The sequence below is a fragment of the Motacilla alba genome, chromosome 24 (assembly GCF_015832195.1).
Source record: "Motacilla alba alba isolate MOTALB_02 chromosome 24, Motacilla_alba_V1.0_pri, whole genome shotgun sequence".
Classification (NCBI taxonomy): domain Eukaryota; kingdom Metazoa; phylum Chordata; class Aves; order Passeriformes; family Motacillidae; genus Motacilla; species Motacilla alba.
The window spans coordinates 246395-268534 of record NC_052039.1 but is presented as its reverse complement, the minus strand read 5'-3'; the positions used below and the strand labels follow the sequence as shown (position 1 = coordinate 268534).

Here is a 22140-nt window from a genome sequence, read left to right as displayed (position 1 = left end):
ACAGAGAGCTTTGGCTCTGCTTGCTCCCAACAGGGTGTGCCAGCAGCCACCTGCATCCTGGGAATAGGGCGAGTCATCCACAGGATCTTCCAAAAAGCAGCCAGAGGCAGCCCCAGCCTCATCTCTCCCTGACCTGCACTCCAGCAGCTGCTTTAACGCTACTCAGGATCTCAGGATCCAGCCGTTGGTTTAGCATCCTGCCTCCTCCTCTCCACAAAGGTCATCAGGATCTGGAAATACCACAAGACTCCAGGCATGGTTATACATCAGTACCTGTACAGTCTTTTTCACCGTCAGGGAAAGGTTTTGTGAGTTCGGCAGGATACAGGGGGAGGACGGGCAATTAGAGCAAGCTGATGAATAAAGAGAAGAAGCAATCTGGAAGTTAAAGTGTTTATTGATGTGTTTAAACTTTGTACATTCCCCACAGACCACACTAAGGAGTTTGCAGGTAAATCTGTGCATAGTGGGAAGAAACACGGAAAGGGAAAGAAAAAATAAAGTCACAGGAAAAATAGAAAAAATACACCACAGGTTACCAGAACCCCCAGATTAAAAAAAGCTGTGAGCATTAACACCAACTATACAAGCATTACAAAGACATGATGATGGTGAGTGGAACAATGCCCCTTTTGGTCTTCTTGGGGCCTATGCATCCTATTTCCCTCAAAGCAGGCAGCATCCCTTTCCCAACACGTCACTCTCTTTCATCCCCAGCTAAGAGACCTCTCTATGTTTATCAGCTCCCAAGGTCCTAGTTATTGCAGTGATTTGTCATTTCTGGCCCAACATCACCCAGGGAGATGCAAAGGCTCAAAAACCTGCGGCTCTTAACTACTTACCATGTTGGTGAGGCAGGAGAGCTGGGGAAATTAGAAAGCAGTAGCAAGAGGGGGCTGTTAATGCCAGGTGAGTGCTGAAGGAAACTGGCTGAGAACAGAGGATTTCAATTCAATACCAGAACTTCCAACTCTAGAGCAGAACTGAATCTCGAAGGGGAATGTGCAGACCCAAGTATGCACAAACCATGTTCTAACATTCTACTAGAATAACTATAAACAGAGATGCTAGAAGCCTTTTAACTCCTTGCCTCCAGGGAGTCTTGATTCCTAGAGCCCGAGCTGCTAAGCAGCAGGGTGCACACCACTGGCATATGAAGATAAGGTTTTTTCCTTTTTTTTTCTCTTTTTCTTTTTTTTGTCTCATTATAAGGAATTTTGTTAGTTAGTTACCATTCCAAATTGCTTCCTTGCTTATGCTGTAATAGCTTCTATCCCTAAATTAATCTCTTTGCAAGTCCCAGTGAAATTCACTTAAAAAAAAAAAAGGAAAAAAGAATAATGCTTTATATACAAAAGCCAAAATGACCAAAGAGCCACAACTGTCTCCTTTTTTGAAGGTGGGCTGGTACAAACGACCCTCAATATACAGGTGGTCTATCAGAAATTAAAATCAACATTTTCCATTTTTATATATATAGAGTTTGTATCAGACAATAGTACAACAGAACTGGTATTTTTCAGATTATTAAAAAAAACCAAAACAACTACATCTCAGTCAAATATCTGCAATAGATCAATCTTTCCCATTTAAGGAGATTTATATATCATATTGTTATATTATCATTTCTTCACCCATTTTAAAGAATGGAAACTGCAACTCTACAGTAGTAATTATAGTCTTAATGATCCAGGAGTTCTGAATGTAAGATGAAGTCCACTTGAAGCAACTGTTGGTCAGTAGTTGATCCAAAACACTGGACCACTTTGGCCCTTTGCCCCGCACCTTTTTCCATCGGGGCTATTCCATCTTCATCTCTTTTATATCTGCATCTGCTCCAGGTATTTGTAAGTGGGATTCTCATAGCCATGGTTTTGCATCTTGCTCAGATGCCGCTCCTCAGGGGTGAGCATCGGGTCAACCTTTAAAAAAAACACATGATACTAGTCAAGGAGACACTTCCAGGATTGATTCCACAAAACAAGAGGCAATAGACAAACACTGAGTGAATACCATGGTGAGCAGTAAACGGAAAAAAAGGTAAAGTGCAAAAGGGAATTTGTTTAATAGAATTGCTTGTTCAGGAGCTGATGCCTCCTGCCCACCCAGTCCTCTGTGGGGATGTTCTCACAAATCTGTCATTGCTCAGCCAACACTGCAAATTAGGGACCCACTTCTCTCATTGAAGAGGTTGTTATGATCTCCTGCATGGGTGGGGCAAAGGGAAAAGCAGCTTTCTCTGGGCTCCATTAAGTTGTCATAGAATGTGCAAGGAAGAAGGAGCAGCTCTTCAGCATTTCATCAATCACAACATCTTAATCGTCAATTAGCCAGGAGGACAAATTGCTATGGACTGACTGACTGCCCTGCTAAAGATATTGCCTGAAAAGCTCATTCCTGAATCCTACCCTAAGCCAGCCAGGGAAGCTAAGTAAATCCCAGTGATAAGCAAATGCAACTCTGTAGTGGCAGGTGCCAGCACAGCACACCTGGGACTGGCACCTGCACACTGAGGAACAAGCAATGGTGGTGTCAGCAGGGACAGAGTTAATTCCTACCCAGCCAGAAGCAGAACTCTCCATGGCCTGGCAGCTCCTGCCATTCTCTACCCCCACACATGTGATTCAACACTGACTATTTTCATCCTCAGTTATGGAGCTGTTTCTCACCTCCACAATTCCATGGCTGATGGTCCCATACTGCCTCTTCCTCAGCATCACCAAGCTGATGACTATAACAGTAGCTATGGCAACAGCAATCACCAACAGCCCAATAAGGGCACTGCTGCTGAAGCCAAAGTCATCACGGAGGGAGTTGTCATTATCCTGGAGGGAAGAAAACAGAGCAGGTTGAGGAAGAGCAATAAGGGACATGCACTGCTGAACACAAACCTAAACCATGGCCACTAGTAAAGTCTTTGACCATCTGTGGTATTGAGATATGACTGATTATACACTAGACAGTGTATATATATCACCTTAAGTATTCCACCCCTAAATATTTTACCTCTAAATATTCCATCAAAATGATAACCAATGCAAAATTATTTCCCCACTTAGTAGCTCTGGACAGACACTGGCCCACATCACTTCCCTTATCCCACAAAACACTTTTGCCGTAGGAGTCAAGTTTATATCTAATGTGTGTTCACTGTTTACATCTTATGCAGAAGGGCTGTACTGTGTTTCACTCTGCATGAGCTCCCAGGCATCCAGGCACCAAATCCTGAATTCAGTAAAAATGGTCATCAAAATCCAGCATTAGGAATTTGCCAGTCCCTGGATTCGGCAGCCACAAACGTACCGGCTCATCCACCAGCCCTCCGACACGCTCTGCGTTGAAAATCATCTCCTTCACATCAAGGGTTTCATCAATTACCTAAAAATGGCCACAAAAGTGTTTTATGGAAGGATCCACACAAAACAAGGAGGAGAAAGAAGAGAAAGACAAACAAGAGACCTTTAATGATCACTAGCAAAGGCTCAGGACCACTTACCATCTTCCCCTTTGCTCTCAACAGCACGGAATGCTCTCCAACTCTTATACAGCCATCAGAGATAGTATTACAGCTAGTTACCTCCAGACTATCTCAAACTAAAGCCCCAATGAAAAAAAAAAAAAACAATAAAAAAATAGGTGCTAACTTTGGACCCAGCGGTTCTGTTATGTAAGATCTAACCTGTGGCTTTAAAACAGTATTGAAAGGAAATTCAAAAGCTGACTTTTTAATTTTTTTAAACCCATGGAACTGAGGCAAAGTGGCTGTCACTAGAACCTAGAGAATTCTTAACACTGTGGATAGAGACAACTCCTGCTGGGTTGCTCACCTTCAGAGTAAGGTGAGGCCTCCCTTGCCATGAAAAAAAAGTGGGAACACAGAGGGAACACACCAGAATTCCGTGTGTTCAGACAGTGAACCTAGTGAAAATAAAGGGACATCAAAGGGTTTCTGCTTGGGAAAAGCATTCCTAAATCAGAGAGTTCTTGGAATCAGACTGCCAAAGATCCAAAGCTCTCTCCTTCCCTTCCCCTCCTACCCTTCTGATGCTAATCAGTATTAAGAGCCTACAACAGTCACCAAACTGACTCCCCCACACCATATGGATAATGAACACACTGACATTTGGTGAGCTGGAACGAGATATGGAAACAAGCCACTGCTATTAATTAGTGTCCACAGCAGGTTTAGCTTCACAAAATAAAGGTGGAGAGCTCACCACATTTTCATCCACCTTGTTCTTGCTGTTAATCACTTTTTCTTCAGCACCAATCAGCCCATCCAGCTCAGTCATGCCAGAACCTGCACCAAAAGAGCAAGGAGAGCCCATCAGTCCTTGAGAACATTTTGGAAGGATCACCTACTCTGTGTAGAGCTGCCATGGATCGTGTGTTTAACTGCAGAGACCGCTGAGTATTAACCTGTCCTCATGCCGCTATGTCAGATGGCAGCTCACGAGCTACAGTGACAAGTGATTAGGAGGGCTGTTAATGAGGGGAAATGAGGTGGCAATGAGAGGAGCAGACAGGACTCATCACCAAAATCAGGCTGAGGTGTCAATTCAGACAAACTGCACAGTTAAGTGCTTCTGTTAGATGGCTCCAGACAAGGCGTAACACACAGTGAGTGCAGTAATGGCTGCAAGTGTCACCCCAGGTCACCAACACCCCTCTGTGACCCTAAACAGGAGTGGACACACATCCATCTGCCAAGAGCCAGGGAATGCTTTCAGCATCGCCCATGCCGCTGGAATCAGGCACATCAGCAAGTGCCTCGGGAATGGGAATTTGAATTCCAAGGTCACCCAGCATGGCTCTGTAATGAGCTGCTGTCCCTGGCACAAGCCCAAAAACAATAAATCCTGGGACAAGGGAGGAGCAGAGAACTACACCAGCCTTTGTACCAGAACACTACTACCCCACTTCCAGGGTGGAACCAGCACTGGCTCAAGAGAAGAATATCAACTAACAGAAGGCTCTGCATAAACTATTTTGATCCAAAGCATTTATAAATAGATCAGATCAGTAAGAGAGTCTGATGCAAGCTGCCCTGACATAATGTGGCATGGTAGGAGAACACCAGTGTTCCACTGGTGGTGGGGACACTGTAATGACCTGTGATGCACTAGTGCAAAAGCAGGACAGTGAAGCCTCAAACCTGCAGTGGATCTTTCCAATGACATGGGAGAAATTCTACTAGAGCACTTCAGGCTTTGCTGGTGACTGCAAACTCCCCACTCTGCACAAACTGCTGAGCTTGCAAGGTGCCCAAGACATGTCAACTGCTGCTGGAATTGGCAATATTTTCTTTGATGAGATGCAAGGACAGGCTACTTGGCCTCAAGGCAAGTTTTTACAGTGACAAATTTGTACTGCCTGAAAATGCCACAGAAATAACATTTCACTATGAAGAATCTTAAGTTTTAGTGTATCATGTTTTTCTTCAGAGGCAGTAATAAGATTCCAAGCATGGCCAAGACTGCCAGTCTGACTTCCCTCAACTGTCAAAGCAGGTTATGTTATTATGGAAGCCAATGACTGGGATTTTCAGGAGAAACCAGCCACAAATAGTTTGTACAGAACTACTGTATTGGCTTTTGGCCTATGGTTGCTTTATTCCAGTCTCAAGAGCCAACCCAGCACAGTCTCCAGAGCTGAGAGTTCAGCTGCTGCACTGAGCTCTGCTATTTGTCTCAGTGTTCAGTACCAAGTAACACACCCAGTGCTACGTAGCTCAAAGGCACAGTTTATGTTATATACCTCACAGGGAAAAAAATCCAAAAACACACACCTGCACAAAATCCCCCCCCAACCCCACCAACCCAATACTCCCTCAAAGCCTTTGAGCAATTCAATTAAAAGGGAAGGGAGAGAAGGAACAAGTGTAGGAAAATTGCTGTCCCCAGGTCGTCAGAGACTCTTATATTTATCCAGACAGGGAGAACTAGCACAAGTTTATCATCCTCAAGGCAACACAGCAGTTGTCCAAAAATTTAATAAATAAAATATCAAACTAAAGTCTGTCCCAATTCTTGCCGGAGCAGTCAGCACACTGTACACTGTTCCACACCAGGGATGAAGGTGACTTACATTTGCAGAAAAACATGGATAATGAGAATAGTTTCAAGCTATTTGGCCTTCACTGTGTTACAAAACCACGTGTGCTCACATGAAATAGTTATTAGGCAAAATCTTTTACCCTCCCTTGAGATCTACACAATATATTGGGAACCAAAGGCAGATTTAAACATTGAGTTTACTCCACACACACAGCTCAAGCAGCACTACTCTGCAAGAGCCTCCCTTTTCTACTGATCCTTCCCTGATTCCGTATCACTAATAGAGACATTATTTAGTGCTAATATTTCTATGCTGCTCTTAAAGCTGCTTTTTAGCCAGGCACTGAGCTACTGCGGAATTAATCCTGAGTTAAGGGAGAAATGTAAAACCACACACACTTTCCTGGTATGGAGAGATGCTACATTTGGAAAAGTGATGCCGAGGAAAGCACAAACATGGAGGAGGAATCTCCTGATTTATCTGTCCCGTACTAGCTGCACTCCATAAAGACATTTAGATTGGAAACAGCCTGTGTCCTGAAGAACACTCATTTCTTCTTTTGTGGTGTCAAGGGGCATCAAGGACAGGTTCCACAGGAGGCAGAAGAGCCTCTGGACTATTCCCCACCAGCACAGCAGGGTTTAGTCTGAGAGGTGTCACAAACTGAGTGATGCAAAGCACCACTGCAGACACTGGCTAAGGCCACCTTCCCCAAGGACTAAGAGCCCCTCCAGGCATTCTGAGACCCTTGTGAGCCCACGAGGGAGGAACACACACACATCTAGATGCTCAGGCTAGCTGCCTTCTTTAATGCTAGGCCTAAACAAGCAAAAGTGAACATGACTGATCTAAGTGAAAGCAGGGAAATGAAAATCAAGGTGAGTATGGAACTAAAATGAAGCTATCAGACACATTAAGGAGGTAGGAGAGTGATCAAAAGCACTGTGAGGGAGCAGCTTAGAACCAACCTTTTTTCATTGGATGGTACAAATCCGGCTGAGGATCTAGCAGGAGGGGAAACAAAAACAAAAATAGCAGAGAAAGGAGATTAAGAGAGAAAGGAAAAAAGGCTTGTGCATGATTTCTGACTCAGACCCTGGGAAAAGCTTTTAGTCTACAGCTTTACGCTCAGGACTCCGTTCAAGCGCTTTTATAAAAATAAATACACGCGCACACACCAGATGTCAACATCCAGTGATACAAAAAAATAGATATACACATTTTAAAAAACAAGGGAATTCCTTCAGCCCTTCAACAGGTCACAGCACAAAGATTTAACATTACACGAGAACGTTTTTGTTAAAGACTGAAAATTAATTCCAGAGTCAAGTTGCACTGTAAAAACTTAACAGTCGCTGCAAAATGAAAAGAGAGGACAATTTTGCAAAGAGAAGATTAAGAAAATCATTAGAACAGCTCAGCCGACATTACTTGCAACACTGCTTCTCCAGTGAGTGAGGGGTCCTGTCAGGTTGACTGTTTTACTCTACATCGCCCAAAGAGATTGGAGCTTTCTCTGTTCCAGCTGAGCCTACTGTCTAAGGAAAACCACCAGTGAACCCAGTGTTCAGTTCCACATACCTTCACTTTCAGGCAAGGCTGGGAAGGTTTTCACCTGGAATGGGTGGAAAGGTTTGCCATCCAGGGGAATTTCTTCACTCTCCTCAGAGCTCACTCTGACATCCACCTGGGACTCAGAAATGGAGGATGTGAACTGATCCATGTCAGCACGCTGCTCCTGAAGCAGCTCATCTGAAAGGAATAAAAGGAATTATTACACAGACTGCATGCAGCCTGGCAGCGACAGAGAGGGGCAGATGGTTTGAACCAGGCTGAGGCAGGACTGCAGGGGAACACTGCTCTCAGGGCTGCCAGGTTATTTTATCTTGAGTATTTCATTTGGAATTCTCAGTAAAGGCCTTCGTTAGAAATACATTCAAATAAGGGCCAAGAGGTTTGATGTGGCAAGAGGTTTTGGCAAGATGGGACTAACCTATAAGGGGAGAAAGCATCTGGGTTTATTTTAACGGATCTTTTTCATCTCCCTTAGAGAGACAGCTTTGCTATTCTGAACATTGTTGACTTTTTCTTAAACGGACAGTAGAAATTCTTGGAACATGCTATTCTGACTGGCTATTTTGTAACATCCAGACAGTACCTTCCCTGAGCTTGAGCCAAGTGCTTGTTGTCGAGGGCACCCCCTCAAAGGAGAGAGCAATCTTTTGGGAGCTCATTTGATATAAAAACTTGGGAGTCTTAACACAGCAGCATAGGGGCTGGCATACACACTCACCAATCTCATCCTGGATTTCTTCAGCCACATATGGCACCTTGTAGAGCAGAGACAAGCTTTGATTCATCCGTTCCTCAATCACATGAAGATGTGTCATCACCTGCAGATGTAAAAGAATGTGTTGGGTAAGCAAAAACTGTCAGTCACTTCACAGAACCAGTTCTTTCCTTGCTCAATAAAATATCTATTACTGGTGGATCTGCCATGGCAGGCAATAGGGGACACAGATCCATTCAGTCCAATTCTCTGACCAATGCTCTCACACTTCACTGGAACTCACCATCTGTAGATGGTGCTCTCAGGAGTTTGGAAAATGTTGGGAATAAGAGAGGATTCAGCTGACTCTCACTGTAATGAGCTCTCCGCTGCAAACACTAAAATGCCACTGAAGTTGGTATTTCTCATATGTCCAACGTAGTCATAATTCATCTCCTGTAGCAGCTTTATTAAATGGATTATCATTCCTGACTGCTAGAAAAGACACAGGCAAAAGGAGCAGACAGGATATTTCTGGTTTCAGAACAAAGGTGCCTTTCAAACCAACTGTGGCATTACATTTGTCCTACACCCACGCATTGGCAGCCGTGTTCTCCCTTCCTTTGAGCAATACATTCAAGCTCTGGGCAAGCTCAAATCACTCCTCCCAAGCACATTAAATCCAGCGGTGAAGTCAGGCCTGACCTGAAGAGGGTGCTGCATAATCAGGGATCAAGGAGACCAAGGAAAACATTTATATAGATGGCCAAATATTGCAAAAAGCTAGAGTCAGATGGACCTGTTTCACAGTCTGATGCGTGCCTGACCTTTAAGAGCAAGGATGAAAATTTAATTTTGCATGTGGCAGCTTGTCAATCCAAGAAATCAACTGAGGAGCTTAAAAGTGCACGTGAAAAGTAAAGTGAATGGAAATTGAACTGTACCACCCACATCCCTCGCTTGTCGATTTGTTGGCACTACAGCCTTCAGAATGAATTAAGAACTGTTTAGGGTTTAGCTTAAGAACACAGCTCACACACACTCTCCTTGGCTGTGGCAGCAGCAGAACAAAGCGCTGGGTCAGGCAGTGCTTGACATGTCTGAAAACGTGACCACGAATTCCATATGGAGAGCCAAGCACCATCATAACTACCACAGTTGCCACCACTCCTCCTGGGGATATGCAGCTTAAGAAGAATCCTACAGGCAGTGGGAGACCAGGAAACACAAGGTGAACGTGCACTGCCAACACCCAGAAACAAGATGGAACCCATGGAATGTGCCACCTCCCAGTGTGAGGTTTGCTTCTGGAAAATCATTGTGACATCACTCTGCCCCTCACCAGAAGTGACAGCAACAGGCTTCAGACCTGGTCCCACCCTTAACCCAGGATATTTCCACTTGCTGGTTATACAGTTTTTATGTAGTTTTTCCTCAGTGCCTACTTCTTCCTCTTGGCAGCACTAGATGTGCTCCACTGCACTGTCTCCCTGCAGCTCTCCATTCCTGCTTCTTCTTGCTTATCTTTTGTGCACTGCATAATTCAAAAATACTCCAAGGCAGCATACCAGCCACAGAGACTAGGGAAACATTCCTAAAGCTGCAAAAGGACAGCGAGTTCTCTCTGAACCTAAGAAAGGGCACATCCTTCCAAACAGATCTTTGTGTTAACAGACCATTCTTGATCTGAATTTTGAATTGGCCTTCCAGCACATTTTCACTATTTTAAAACAAGTGAAAACAAGTATCAACATAATTCCAAAGACTACCGGAGTATCTGCAAGTACTTGGACAAATACAAAAGCCAGTTTTGAAGTAACATATTCACACACAATACCCAGCAGAAGGAAAAGGATTTTCTGGCTGTTCAGAAGTAAAATACAGTGTAGTGGTGTAGTGGGTCTAGTGATGGTCAAATGCCAGCACAGCCACTAGAATTATTCATTTTCTGCTTTGAAGATAAGGATTAGGAGGAGAGCAAAGGTCAGAACTTTAAAAAAAAAAAACAACTTTATGAACAGAATTAAAAGAAAAAATAATTAAAAAAACCCCCAAAATAAACCTTCAGAACATTTCTCTGCCCTCCAACTTTTCTTTCTTTTTCCCACTGACAACATAAAGAGATAAATTTGGTATTTTCAGTCAGTTTAGCACTTTTAAAATAATCTTTCTTTAGTCTACTTAGGGAGAGGAGTCTCTCCTGCCATGCCATGGAGACTTTTCCACAAGAAACAGTTTTCTTGTGGTTTTAATTTTCACAAATAGCACCTTCCCAGAAAGTCCCTACCACGTTTGGTAGTTTTCCCACAACTACCACCATGGGTCATTTCAGCTTATTGGGGTGCAATTTTAAGGATGAGCTGTTCCAGTATAGAAACAAAAGTTCTCTTCTTTTATCTCTGGGAACAGAGGTTTTCTTCTTCCATCCCTGGGGCAAGGTTTTTCATCTCTCTCATTTCTCTCTGTTCAGGCTTTTCATTGGATCACAGCTAGTTCAACATCTGCTTGCTTCGACACAGGTGCCTCTGCTCACAGTCGTGGTTAGAACGCTACCCAGATCCCCCCCAGTGCATTCCATGAGTTACAGGGAAAAAAAAACAACTGTGGTGTATCAATTGTATCTTCACCACAGCCTTACACGAGAATTTCAGCCCAAGACTAAGGCATCTCCTCATTCTCCTCCCATCTGGGATTTGACTCTTTCTTCACTGACCTTGGTGTCTCCATGTTGTTTCCTTTATGTGTCTTCAACCTTTCCTTTTCTCTCACTCAAGAGAGGATTGATGTCTGCAAGTTTCATCTGTGCACTAAAAAGAGTTAATATCTCGTCCAGGCCTGCGGATGGCCACGTGATCTCTGCCAGGCAGCGGCTGCTCTGGCTGCACACCTGTTTTCTGGCCCCCCTACGCAGTCAATTCCAGCCACGGGGCTGCAGGGCTGCCCCTGCTCTCAGCCGTGAGATTTTCCGCGGTGCCAGCAGAATGGCTCAGCGGCTCACAGCCAGAGCAGGGCCTGGCTTTGCTCTGGCCAAAGCCAAACGGAGCCGGCCTGGCCCATTAGCTGTGGAAAATCTCAGCCGAGCCGCAGGCTGAGCCGGCCGGGCTGCGCAGCAGAGTGAGCCCGGCCAGCGTCCAGTTACCTGTTTAAAAGCTAGAAGCAAGAGTGTTTTTTCCAGGGTTTGTTCATTTTTAAGTGTGATTTCACAGAGGCATGTTCAGCTCTCTTAAGTGGTTTGACAGGGTGTCAATATTCAAAACCAGCCAGCTGATTGGTTCTGTCCGGTCCAAAGGAAGCTTTTAGCAGTCCACACAGATAATCACTTCCATAACGAATGGATTTTCTCTTTCAAATGGTACAACATAAACCCATAAATACCAGACTTTCTGATAAAGCTAACAACATTGATCAAGTACTTGGAAAGGGTTACGATTTATGCATTGGAAACCAGGTAATAACACCCCAGAGGCAGGAGAGAATTCCCACCAACCCCAAACACAGGTGCTATGAAGATCAAGCCTAAGGAAAGAAACACGTAGACACTTGGAAGAAGTGAGGAAGCCTGTTCAGGAAAACCAAGTCCCCAGCAAATAAATTTCAGGGGTGCTTGATAAAAGGAAACGTAAAACTGATACTGACCTAGGTCTAAATCCCTCAACTTGCCACTGTGACCAACAATGTATAAAACAGAGCTTCAATTTTTAACACTGAGTCAGGCACCGAGGAAAACCATGCAGCAAGCATGTCTGGTGACAAGAAGTAAGCACAGGAGAGGGAGAGAGCTCCACAAGGATGAAGTTCCAACACACAGCTTCCAGAGCCTCCGACAGCCCCAGGGCTGGACAATAATGGCTCCCTTGACAGAAAGCCCCTCATACCTGGGATTTCATCTGCGCAGCCTTCTCCGGATCCACCGCCAGGACATGCTGGTAGTGGCGGATGGTGTGCAACCTATCCTTGTTCTCGGCACGGACATAGCGCTTCAGGGCCTGCAGGATGCGATGGGGCTGCAGGACAGGAGCAGGGAATAGGTCAAACCACTGGTTTCAACCCAAACCCACAGCTGAAAACAGCACTTCAGGTGTGAGCCTACTTTGGTGCTGGACAGATCTATCACCTGCACTCGCCCCCTGGATTTTTTTTTTCATTAAGCCGGTTTGATTCGGAACACTTAAAATTAAGTCAGTATGACTCAGAACACCACACCTTATGAACTGTGCCTTACGGACACCAAGTACAGCAGAGTTTTTTCTCCCCAGGCAGGAAGGAGTAGGAGTCAATTACAGACCCACTGCTAAGTCTGCAGCACCAACTTCCACAATGAAGAAACTTTCCTAGGAACCAATTCCCAGTTTCTGCAAGTCACAGGCAATCTTCTCACCAAGACATTCCCACCTGCCATCCTACCCAATGCTATCCCACTGTAAAAATATGTTGGGAAGAAACTCACACGTGGTGGGTCAGCCTGCAGGGCAGCCAGGTAGTTCTCCAGGGCAATGCGACGGCGATCATTCAGCATGGCTTCCACACGAGCCAGGTGAGTCTCCACCAGCTGCTGCTTTTCACTCGCTGCTTCTTTCTCCAGAGATTTTACCATGGCCTGGAAGTGCTAGAACAAAGAAAATAATCTGTGTGAAATGCACTGTGTGATCATCACCATCTGAAACTCCTCAGAAATAACAAAGACTGTGAAACTCCATATCCAACCCATTTACAGTTAGGAGAGAAAGGCATGGAAAAATGCTGATTTTTTCAGAGATTTCATCTCTGCAAATTCAGTAGTAATAATTTGCCTTCCAAACTTCCTTCACAAGCCATTTTAAAGGTCTGAAGAGTGAAAAGGATCTTGCACATAAAGGCTATGCAGGGGATGGGAGATCCAGGCTGTGCTGAAGAACTGACACAATATTAATTCTTTTCCTCAACCCTGCAATACAAAAACAGGATTGATCCCTTCAGCCTGAAGCCATTAATTTGAATTTACAAAAGTTTACAAAGGTATTGCATAGCGAATTTTCCATCAGCATGCCTTCAGATCAAATATCTTTCTATTCTTTTAGAAAGGTCATAACCCTCATTTCCAAACCAACCAGAATAGTCCACTAAGTGTTATGTTTCAATAGAGATAATGACAAACTTTTGCATTTGTGCATAGTTCCAAACAGAGACTTATATTAAAAAAAATGCAGAGAGAAAACTGTGTTCCAGGATAAAATCCAAAGTGGGCTTAAAAGCTGGAGTCAATCACTTCATTGCATATTGGTTTGAGAGAAATTCACAGAGTCGTCACTGCCAGAAGAGCCTTCCCCTAACGATCCCACACTGCAATCTCTCATTAACTTCACAGTCCAACTGAACTCTCCTCATAAGGCACAAGATTAGCATTTTGGCAGCAAATCAGCTTCATCTGCTGTCTAAGCTGTTTTCACTAAGTCAGGCCAAGCAGGAAATGTGTGCCCAGAGAGCCAGAGCTGACTCTGAACCAAGCTCTGAGGCCAGTGTTAGTGCAAAACAAGCCAAAGGTCTGAAATTACAATTTGGCTCCACTATTGCTACGTTTGAGGTGTGAGATCACTTTCTACTAGTGTGGGTAGGAAAGGACCTGGCATAGTGTCAGATCATCTCCAGTTTTAAGAACAAAGCAAATAACTGAATCAAACCTCCTCTAAAAGGCAGTTGTTGACAGCACAGGAAGGCTGTTCTTGCATCTCAGTTGTCTTTTAGCTCTGAATATTGCCATCTCTCTCAGTAACTTTCCCCTTTAGGTTCTTCCACTCTTACCTGGATCAGAGTCTGCCTTTCTGCCTTGGGGAGATTAACAGCCTGGTGCTCTGCTTCCTCCCACTCCTTTTTCACCTGGACAGGAAAAGGACAGAACACATGAACAAAACACAAATTTACACCTTATCTTTATGAGCTGATTTGCCTTCACAGGCAGATCCTAGCACATAACACAAAACCTGGCTGGGTTTTGAAGGCACAAAAGAGCTGTTGTGGGGTTTAAGCTTAGCACTTAATCCCTCTGAGTAACAAGCTAAGCTTCACGGAATCCCAGAAGGGTTTAGGCTGGAAGGGACATCCAAGATGAGCTGGAAGGCTCAGGGGGTTCCACCCCCTGCCATGGGCAGGGACACCTTCTACTAGACTGGATGGCTCCAAGCTCTGTCCAACCTGGCCTTAAACACTTCCAGGTATGGGGAATCCACAACCTCTCCAGGCAACCTGTGCCAGGGCTTCAGCACCTTCTGAATAAAGAATTTCTTCCCAGCACCTAATGTAATTTCTCTCTCCCAAAACTGGAGAAATAAAAATCTGACTCCCATGGTGTGGTCATACTGAAAGAAACACACAGAAGGCTGGAAACTGGAAAGCAAGTCACTTCACCACCAATTTTTCCAGCAAAACAGGGGCAGCAACCGACACACGAACAACCACACAGAACAAAGTCTGAAGGCTGACACTCACCCGGTCCATGCGGTTGTGGTGCCTGACCTCCAGCTGCTCCTTGGCCTTCTGGAAGCGGGCATGCTCATTGTCATCAGCAGGGGTTTCAAAATAGACATCCACATCATCAGTTGGCACTGCACGAAGAGGGAAGGGAAGCATGGTCAGAAACCCGCAATCCTGGATTGCGGAGTGCAAGGAAAGGAATCTCCATGCCTGCCTAATTAATAGTCTGGCAAGCTGAGCCTACTGAACCACCACCTTCCAGAGTCTGTTTTAGAATCTTTACGGTGCCAATTTTCTGTCCAACATCAGCTCCATCAGCCCAAATGGCAGCGATGACCACAGCTCTCAGCACTGTTTGGCCTGTGCAGTGCTGAGGTGAGCAGCACTCAGCTCCAGAAACACAGCGCCTGGCATGACAGGATAAAGAACTACTTTTCTGTTCCCTTCCACATTGGCTTTGGATGGTTTAAGTGACATTCTGTGCATTAGCTGTTCACTGACAAGCTGGCTCCAGACATCATAAATATGATTAGGGAGTTTGACAATAAATGTGCACAAAACCAGTATTTTACACTTCAAACCTACCTTCCCTACCAGATGCACCATGCAGGACTTACAGGCAATGATATTAGACAAGACAGCAACAGAAGGAGACTCAGTGTGACAAAGTGACTTGTCCAATACACTGGATGGTTTGTAACTTCAAGACATCCAAATTCAACAAGGGGAAAAAAAAGTCTCAGAACTGATAAACTTCACACATCTACAGAATCCACATCAGGGGCTCTGTATTCCTTATACTGTAGTTCAGGAAGTGCTGAAAGTGCTCCTGTGCTATGGTTTTAGGAACTACACATCCCGGAGTCTTTTTGAAAGATCTATGGCAAACATTATGTACCCTGTTGCTACCCTTCACCTGAGGGAAGGGACACAGGGACAGTTAAGGCAACCTGTCATCCATAGTAGTTATTTGGGTGGAAAAACCTCTAACATGTCTTTAAAGACAGCATGCTTCAGAAAAAAATTACCTGGCACTTCAGCATCAACACTGAGTAAGAGTTCAGCATGCAGTACACCCACCAAAACCTTCCCTCTAACTAGGGGGAAATAATGACAATACATAACACAGGCACTATTGCTGTGTGCAAGGGACAATGTCATATCCGTCCCATATTCTGGCCCTGCTCCTGGCATTTCTGAACCAGGCTTGGACACAGAGAACTCTCTTCCCAGCCCCAAATCCTTCTGTAACAGGACAATCTTTTGTACAAAAAGCTCCTGACATCTGCATCTTTTCTTTCACCGCCTCAGTTAGATCAGCCCAATCTAAAGCACTTGCATGAAGCACATTTTGTAAACAGGATTATGGCTGTATAGTCAGGCTGCCAAGCCCCAGATAACACAAAGAGCCTTTCAAAAGCTTTAATGGTAGCTGAAGTGGAAGTGCTGGAGTTCAATAATAAGATTAATAAGGAGGTTAAAATGTTTTTGGTAGTTTTATCATCTGACATAAAAGCCAGTTGAAACTGGTGCCAAACACCTTAAGCACTCAAAAACACAGGCATCGAGTTGTGATTTGTATTTCATACCAAGCTGAAAATGGGAATCTGAGTTGTATACTACTGGTCTGATATTTTCCAAAATTAAAGTAGCAAGAAAATGCCTACCAGCAGGAGAACAGTAGCCTGCTTTTCAGGACCTACTGTCAAACATATGCATAGTAACACGACTGGGGAAAGCAAAGGCTTCCTTACATATATTTTGATTAAAAAGCCAGTTAGGCAAGAGGTCAGAGATAGCCCCTGGTCCCTGTTATAGATCTGGAAGAGGGCAGCTGAGCCCTCAGCAAGAACTGCAAGTCACCAGGGAGCACAGACAGCATACGGTGGGGGGCACTTTCACCGAGGAACAATCACCCTACGGACCTAGGGAAGTAGAGACAGGAGGAGACTGCTGTAAAGGGACAGACACCAGAACCAAAGGAATAAGCTACAGTCAGGTCCTCTACTGCCCAAGGGAAGGAGGAGACACCACACGCCAGACACACAGTGGCCAGCTGCAAAAGGCCAGTGGGAGGCAGGACTTACTCATCTTTTTACACACAGCCATACAATACTCCTCTGACTCAAAATTGTTCCTGTTGCCTCCGCAGCCTCCATATATAAAGCGAATGCATTTTCTCTTGTTAGGATCGAAGTACCAACGAGGCATCACAGCCCGGCAGGGCCCTGTCATGGCCTCCTGGGAGCAGACAGCTGTGTGGAGATGGGTGAGAACATGAGCTAGTGAGGAGCACAGGCCTTGCCAAGCGATTTACATGATGCAGAGGTGGCTCGACTTCACCCCTTCCTCTGAGGCACTGGCCTCAGCATTGCTGCTGCACCAACCCAAGGGCTTCTGTCAGTTTTGGGGGGTTTAACATTCCAATGCATCCATCACAAGCTGGTCAGGGAGATGCCTGCACGTGGTGCTTTGGAGATAGCCAAGCAGCTCACTCTGTCTTTACATGGAGCTCTCATCCGTGAGAGATTTCTCCAGAGCCAGGGGCTGGGACAACAGGAATCTGTTCTGCTGATGCCACAGCATTATGCCCCAGCTGGCCCAGTGGGAGACACTCCACTCTATAAAACCAGAAGCATGAAAAGCCAGTCAATTAGGGTTGCTTAAAGCATCAAAGGATGCCCAGTTCACTGCACTCTGCCTGGACAGACACTCCACATCTTACAGGGCAGGTATAGGAGTAAGTGAAAAAGCAGGCTAAACAAAGGGACTGATCTCCATGCCAGCCTCAGACACTGAGGTTTTAAGGTTTGAAACATCTATGCACCAAACACTAAAGCTCCAGGTAGCCACGGCACGTGGAATGCTTCATGGTGAGCCAGCAATAGCAGCTGGGCTCTTTTAAGGCAAGAGAGCAGATACAGTGTATAAATTAGCAACTGTTCATGGTACTTCAGGGAAAAAAGACTGTATACCCCCAAAACAGACACCCCAATCATAATCTTCCAAGCCTCTAATAAAACCTGCAGATCTTCAACAGCCCTGTACACATATGAGCTAAGCCTTGTTTCAGCAAGGAAAATTATCTGCAGCATGCTGGCATTTTACCAAAAAGATGCGAAAACTGCTGGCAATGATTTAGTGATCTGTAGCTAATTGAATTTCTTTCCCTCTCCGCTCCTCCCTCCTCTGCAGACACTTCTACATGCAAAGTGTAGGGCATCACATAATGCTGAGGCATCACACCATGAGCCCTCTGCAAAGGCACCTACCACTCAACAAAAGCTGCTACCAGAACAGTAGATTATACTACTGCAGAAAGTATATCTTAACATACAATAAAGTTGGGGCGGTTGTGCTGGCTGACTTTCTTTTGTGGAAGAGAAGTGTTTTGCAAAGGCAACACCAAGGATGTTCCTCACCCTTAAATGACCAGATGGCACATCTGCAGAGTATGGCCCACCACTTTCAGCTTCCTCATTTTAAGCTGGTATAAACCACCAGATTTTAAATTTACAGTGTACCCCAAATGTCCCTTTAAGATTTCCAAAATTTGCAGATATGGCTTTTCTGACTCATCACTGCACCTTCATGAGGTGCTTGTTCAACATGCCACACACTGGGCTTCCTGCCAGCAGAACTGCTGTATATCTGGAAACATATGGCCTATGCTCTAGAGTTAATTTCAACACTTTAAACAAGCATCATGAGCTTTTCTCTGTTTGCTAAGTTATCTGGCAAATAAAACTTCCAAGTGGCACTTATCAACTTGATCAAAACCCCACCACTAACTGACAGCCAATAGGAATAATCTCAAGGGAGCAGGAGGCCTGTGGACTGGAATGTGTCTTACATTTCATGTCACTGCTCACTTCTTTTTCAGCCACAGCCTTGTCACTGCTGGGCTCTGTGGGGGTCTCTCCATTGTAGTCGTCAACCTTGTAGCTGTCATAGTAGTAATCACGATCTTCCACGACATCCTCCTCCTCTTCCCCTTCATCATCCTCATCCTCATCTTCCTCCACAGCTGTTCCTGTGAAGTCTTCTACACCCGCGTCTGTAGGGAACTCACTGGAGGGACACGGATAAATTAGGGAGTAAGGTTAAAGCTAATCACTTGGATGTACCTGAACAACTCCTTCCATCTGTACTAGAAACACCAGAAATGGGAAAAATAAGTGTACTATTAATTAGCCCATTACTCACAGCAAGGGGACATCCCTCATTACAGACATTCCTGCTGCTGCAAGCAGAGTATCTCCATGGCTCTGCCTTCATGTGGCCTCTTTCCATTGTTCAGTAAGTGAAAATCTAACCTTGAGTCAGGCCCCTACTACAGAATCCCAGAATGGTTTGTGTTGGGAAGGACCTTTAAGCCCATCTTGTTCCACCCCCTCCCCTGGGCAGGGACACCTTCCACTATCCCAGGTTGCTCCAAGACCCATCCAACCTGGCCTTGGACACTTCCAGGGATCCAGGGGCAGCCACAGCTTCTCTAGGCAGCCTGTGCAAGGACCTCACCATCCTCACAGGGAAGAATTCCTCTCCAATATCCCATCTAACACTCCCCTCTGGCAGGGTGAACCAATGTCCCCCTGTCCTGCCCCTGCAGGCTCTTGTATAAAGACCCTCTCCAGCTCTCTTGGAGCCAGTTTAGGCATTGGAAGGGGCTCTAAGGTCTCCCTGGAGCCTTCTCTTCTCGAGGCTGAATGACCTCAACTCTCTGCAGATATGAAGGAAGAGGGGGTGTTTAGCTCCTCCAGTAAAAGGGGGACTGCAAAGTCATTTGTCCTCTTCAGGCTTAGGACACTTCTTCCAGAAACTCAGAAGTACAGAAATTTGCTCAATCCTCACTACAAGGTAGTTGCTGTGTGAAATATTCCCAAGCAGCAGCTTCATGTGCAAAGCTGTCAATATCTACACCAGTAGGAACTCTACCTCTTGTAAAGGTCATAGTCTTCATCCTCATCCTCATCTTCTTCCTCTTTGGACAGAGCCTCATCCACAACCTTAGTCTGAGGACAGCACACATATTCTGTTCCGTGGAACTGGTCCACTCCGCAGGGCAGCAGCATCCCATAGCTGTGCAGGATCATCCCTTCTGTCAGACAGGCCTGAAAGGGAAGCCCATTCACGTCAGTTCAGCATCATGCTCTTCCTTTGGATAAAGCTCAAGTTTGCCTACCAGAGATCTCAAGAATGGTTTAAGTTTTACAGCAAAAACAACAGCAACGTATGACCTACATCTGAACATCAAAGGAGAGTGGAAACTTGTAGTGTAAAAAAAAAAAAAAACCCACAAATGTCCCAGACTCAGAAACACCTGGTACTTCTGGTGTTAACATTTCACACCCTGGCCCCAGCAACTGATGGTTTGTCAACCCAGAAAAGTTCAGGAAAAAAAACCTAAAAACTTTGTGCCAACTCAAGGGAGAGCACTTGAAAGAACCAGAAAGGGTGTTTTCTTTTCTGGGCTGGCCACTGCATTAAACTTTATCTATTAAACTATACGTGGTAGCAAGTGAATAATTGCTCAAATGGACTTTGTGTCAAGATTATTTTACCATGCTGTAAGAGTAAAATCAATCAGATGGTTCAAGAAAAATTCAAATGTAAACTACATTTAGACATTATGTCTATACACTTCTCTTAAGTGAAGGAAATACTTGGCTTAGAGGTGCCCGGAAAAGAATGAAGAAAACCTTTATTATACCCATCAGAACCCTTTTGTGGTTTGCTTTGTTACAACACTGATTTTAAATGTGCCAAATATTGCTGGAAAAGTTCTCCAACTACATTTAAAGTAAATGATTTTTCAATTTTCTAGACATTAAAAAGTTTACCCCCAATTAAAAGACAAAAGCTTTATTTAGACGGATTTTTGCTCACATGATTTTAAAGAAAAAAACCACACTTTAAGTGGAGCATCCTTAACTGGTCTTTGTGTTGCTGTTTCTACAATTGTTGCTTCTACAAAATGTTAAACATGCACATTCTGTAATGATCTTGCTTTTATTACCCCAGCTTCAAATGAAAGTGCAGAGCTTTTGCAATAGTTTAGCTAGCCAGGCAGAAAAAACCACAAACCTAAACCCCCAAAACCATGGGCTAGATTTGTTCTGCGAATATAATCCATCTTTTACGTAAAACCTCCACTAATCAGTCCCAACAAAACTCAGATGCTCCCTGGCAAGCCGTCCCAACCAAATCCCCAGCAGCAGAAGGTACATTAAAGCAAAATGTGCAAGAAAAATAGGAACTACCCTATGCTCACTGTATCTCCCCGGGGGGAAAAAAAAAAAAAAAAAAAAAAGAAAAAAAAAAGAAAGAGGGATGAACCATTGGTTAAAGCAGTATCCCAGGGATCTGATTTCAATTCCTACCTCTATGATGTGGATAAGCTATTTAGGACAGCTTTTCATGAAGAATAACTCAATTGCTAGACAGGCTTTTAAAGTCACTTGAATACCTTTGAATTTTTATTTTTTTTGCTGTCAGCCTCAGTCCATTGACCGGAACATGGGAACAGCAATACAGAGAGAAACACTACTGTGCTCCAACACAACAAATATCCAAGTGGACAGATCCAGAATAAACACTCCTGTCCCAGTGGCTGCATTACCTCCTTTGCCACAGTGTGCCAGTGCTGGTGGCTTTCACACACATCCATGCGCTCCTTGTGGAAGAACCGGCACTTCTCGGGCACCAACAGGACATCACTTACAAACTCACCCACTGAAAAACACAATGGCCAAAGTTCACATTCGTCCAGCTTCCAAAGGCAAATAAAGCCTCCCAGAAGTCCCCCCAATGTGCTCTCTGTGCATGTGTGTAGCAGTTTCAGTTGAACTGATTTAAGTGTAGCCATTTTTGTTCACCAAGCTGAGTTTCTTGGCCAATGTACCTATTAATGGGGTCTAGGGGAGCAAATGCCAGCACAGCCACTAGAATTATTCATTTTCTGCTTTGAAGATAAGGATTAGGAGGAGAGCAAAGGTCAGAACTTTAAAAAAAAAAACAACTTTATGAACAGAATTAAAAGAAAAAATAATAAAAAAAAAAAACCCCAAAATAAACCTTCAGAACATTTCTCTGCCCCCAACTTTTCTTTTTCCCACTGACAACATAAAGAGATAAATTTGGTATTTTCAGTCAGTTTAGCACTTTTAAAATAATCTTTCTTTAGTCTACTTAGGGAGAGGAGTCTCTCCTGCCATGCCATGGAGACTTTTCCACAAGAAACAGTTTTCTTGTGGTTTTAATTTTCACAAATAGCACCTTCCCAGAAAGTCCCTACCACGTTTGGTAGTTTTCCCACAACTACCACCATGGGTCATTTCAGCTTATTGGGGTGCAATTTTAAGGAT

At 44.5% G+C, this 22140-nt stretch overlaps 1 protein-coding gene across 7 annotated transcripts in view; it reads right to left on the bottom strand.

Moving 5' to 3' along the window:
• Positions 1–379: 379 nt before the first annotated feature.
• Positions 380–22140, bottom strand: part of APLP2 (amyloid beta precursor like protein 2) — a 49299-nt gene continuing 27538 nt past the window's right edge. Inside the window, exons 4-18 of one of the 7 annotated variants that reach the window (XM_038161327.1) lie at positions 21396–21508; positions 19712–19887; positions 18627–18844; positions 16861–17028; positions 14789–14904; positions 14105–14179; positions 12774–12932; positions 12202–12330; positions 8351–8450; positions 7639–7809; positions 7026–7061; positions 4218–4300; positions 3304–3378; positions 2670–2825; positions 380–1922 (exon numbers count right to left, since the gene is read on the bottom strand). In XM_038161327.1, the coding sequence (XP_038017255.1) occupies positions 1821–1922; positions 2670–2825; positions 3304–3378; positions 4218–4300; positions 7026–7061; positions 7639–7809; positions 8351–8450; positions 12202–12330; positions 12774–12932; positions 14105–14179; positions 14789–14904; positions 16861–17028; positions 18627–18844; positions 19712–19887; positions 21396–21508 (1877 nt within the window). In that variant the 3' untranslated portion in view covers positions 380–1820. The remainder of the gene's footprint in view (positions 1923–2669; positions 2826–3303; positions 3379–4217; positions 4301–7025; positions 7062–7638; positions 7810–8350; positions 8451–12201; positions 12331–12773; positions 12933–14104; positions 14180–14788; positions 14905–16860; positions 17029–18626; positions 18845–19711; positions 19888–21395; positions 21509–22140) is intronic. The other 6 variants (XM_038161328.1, XM_038161329.1, XM_038161330.1 and 3 more) reach the window with 6 other exon arrangements.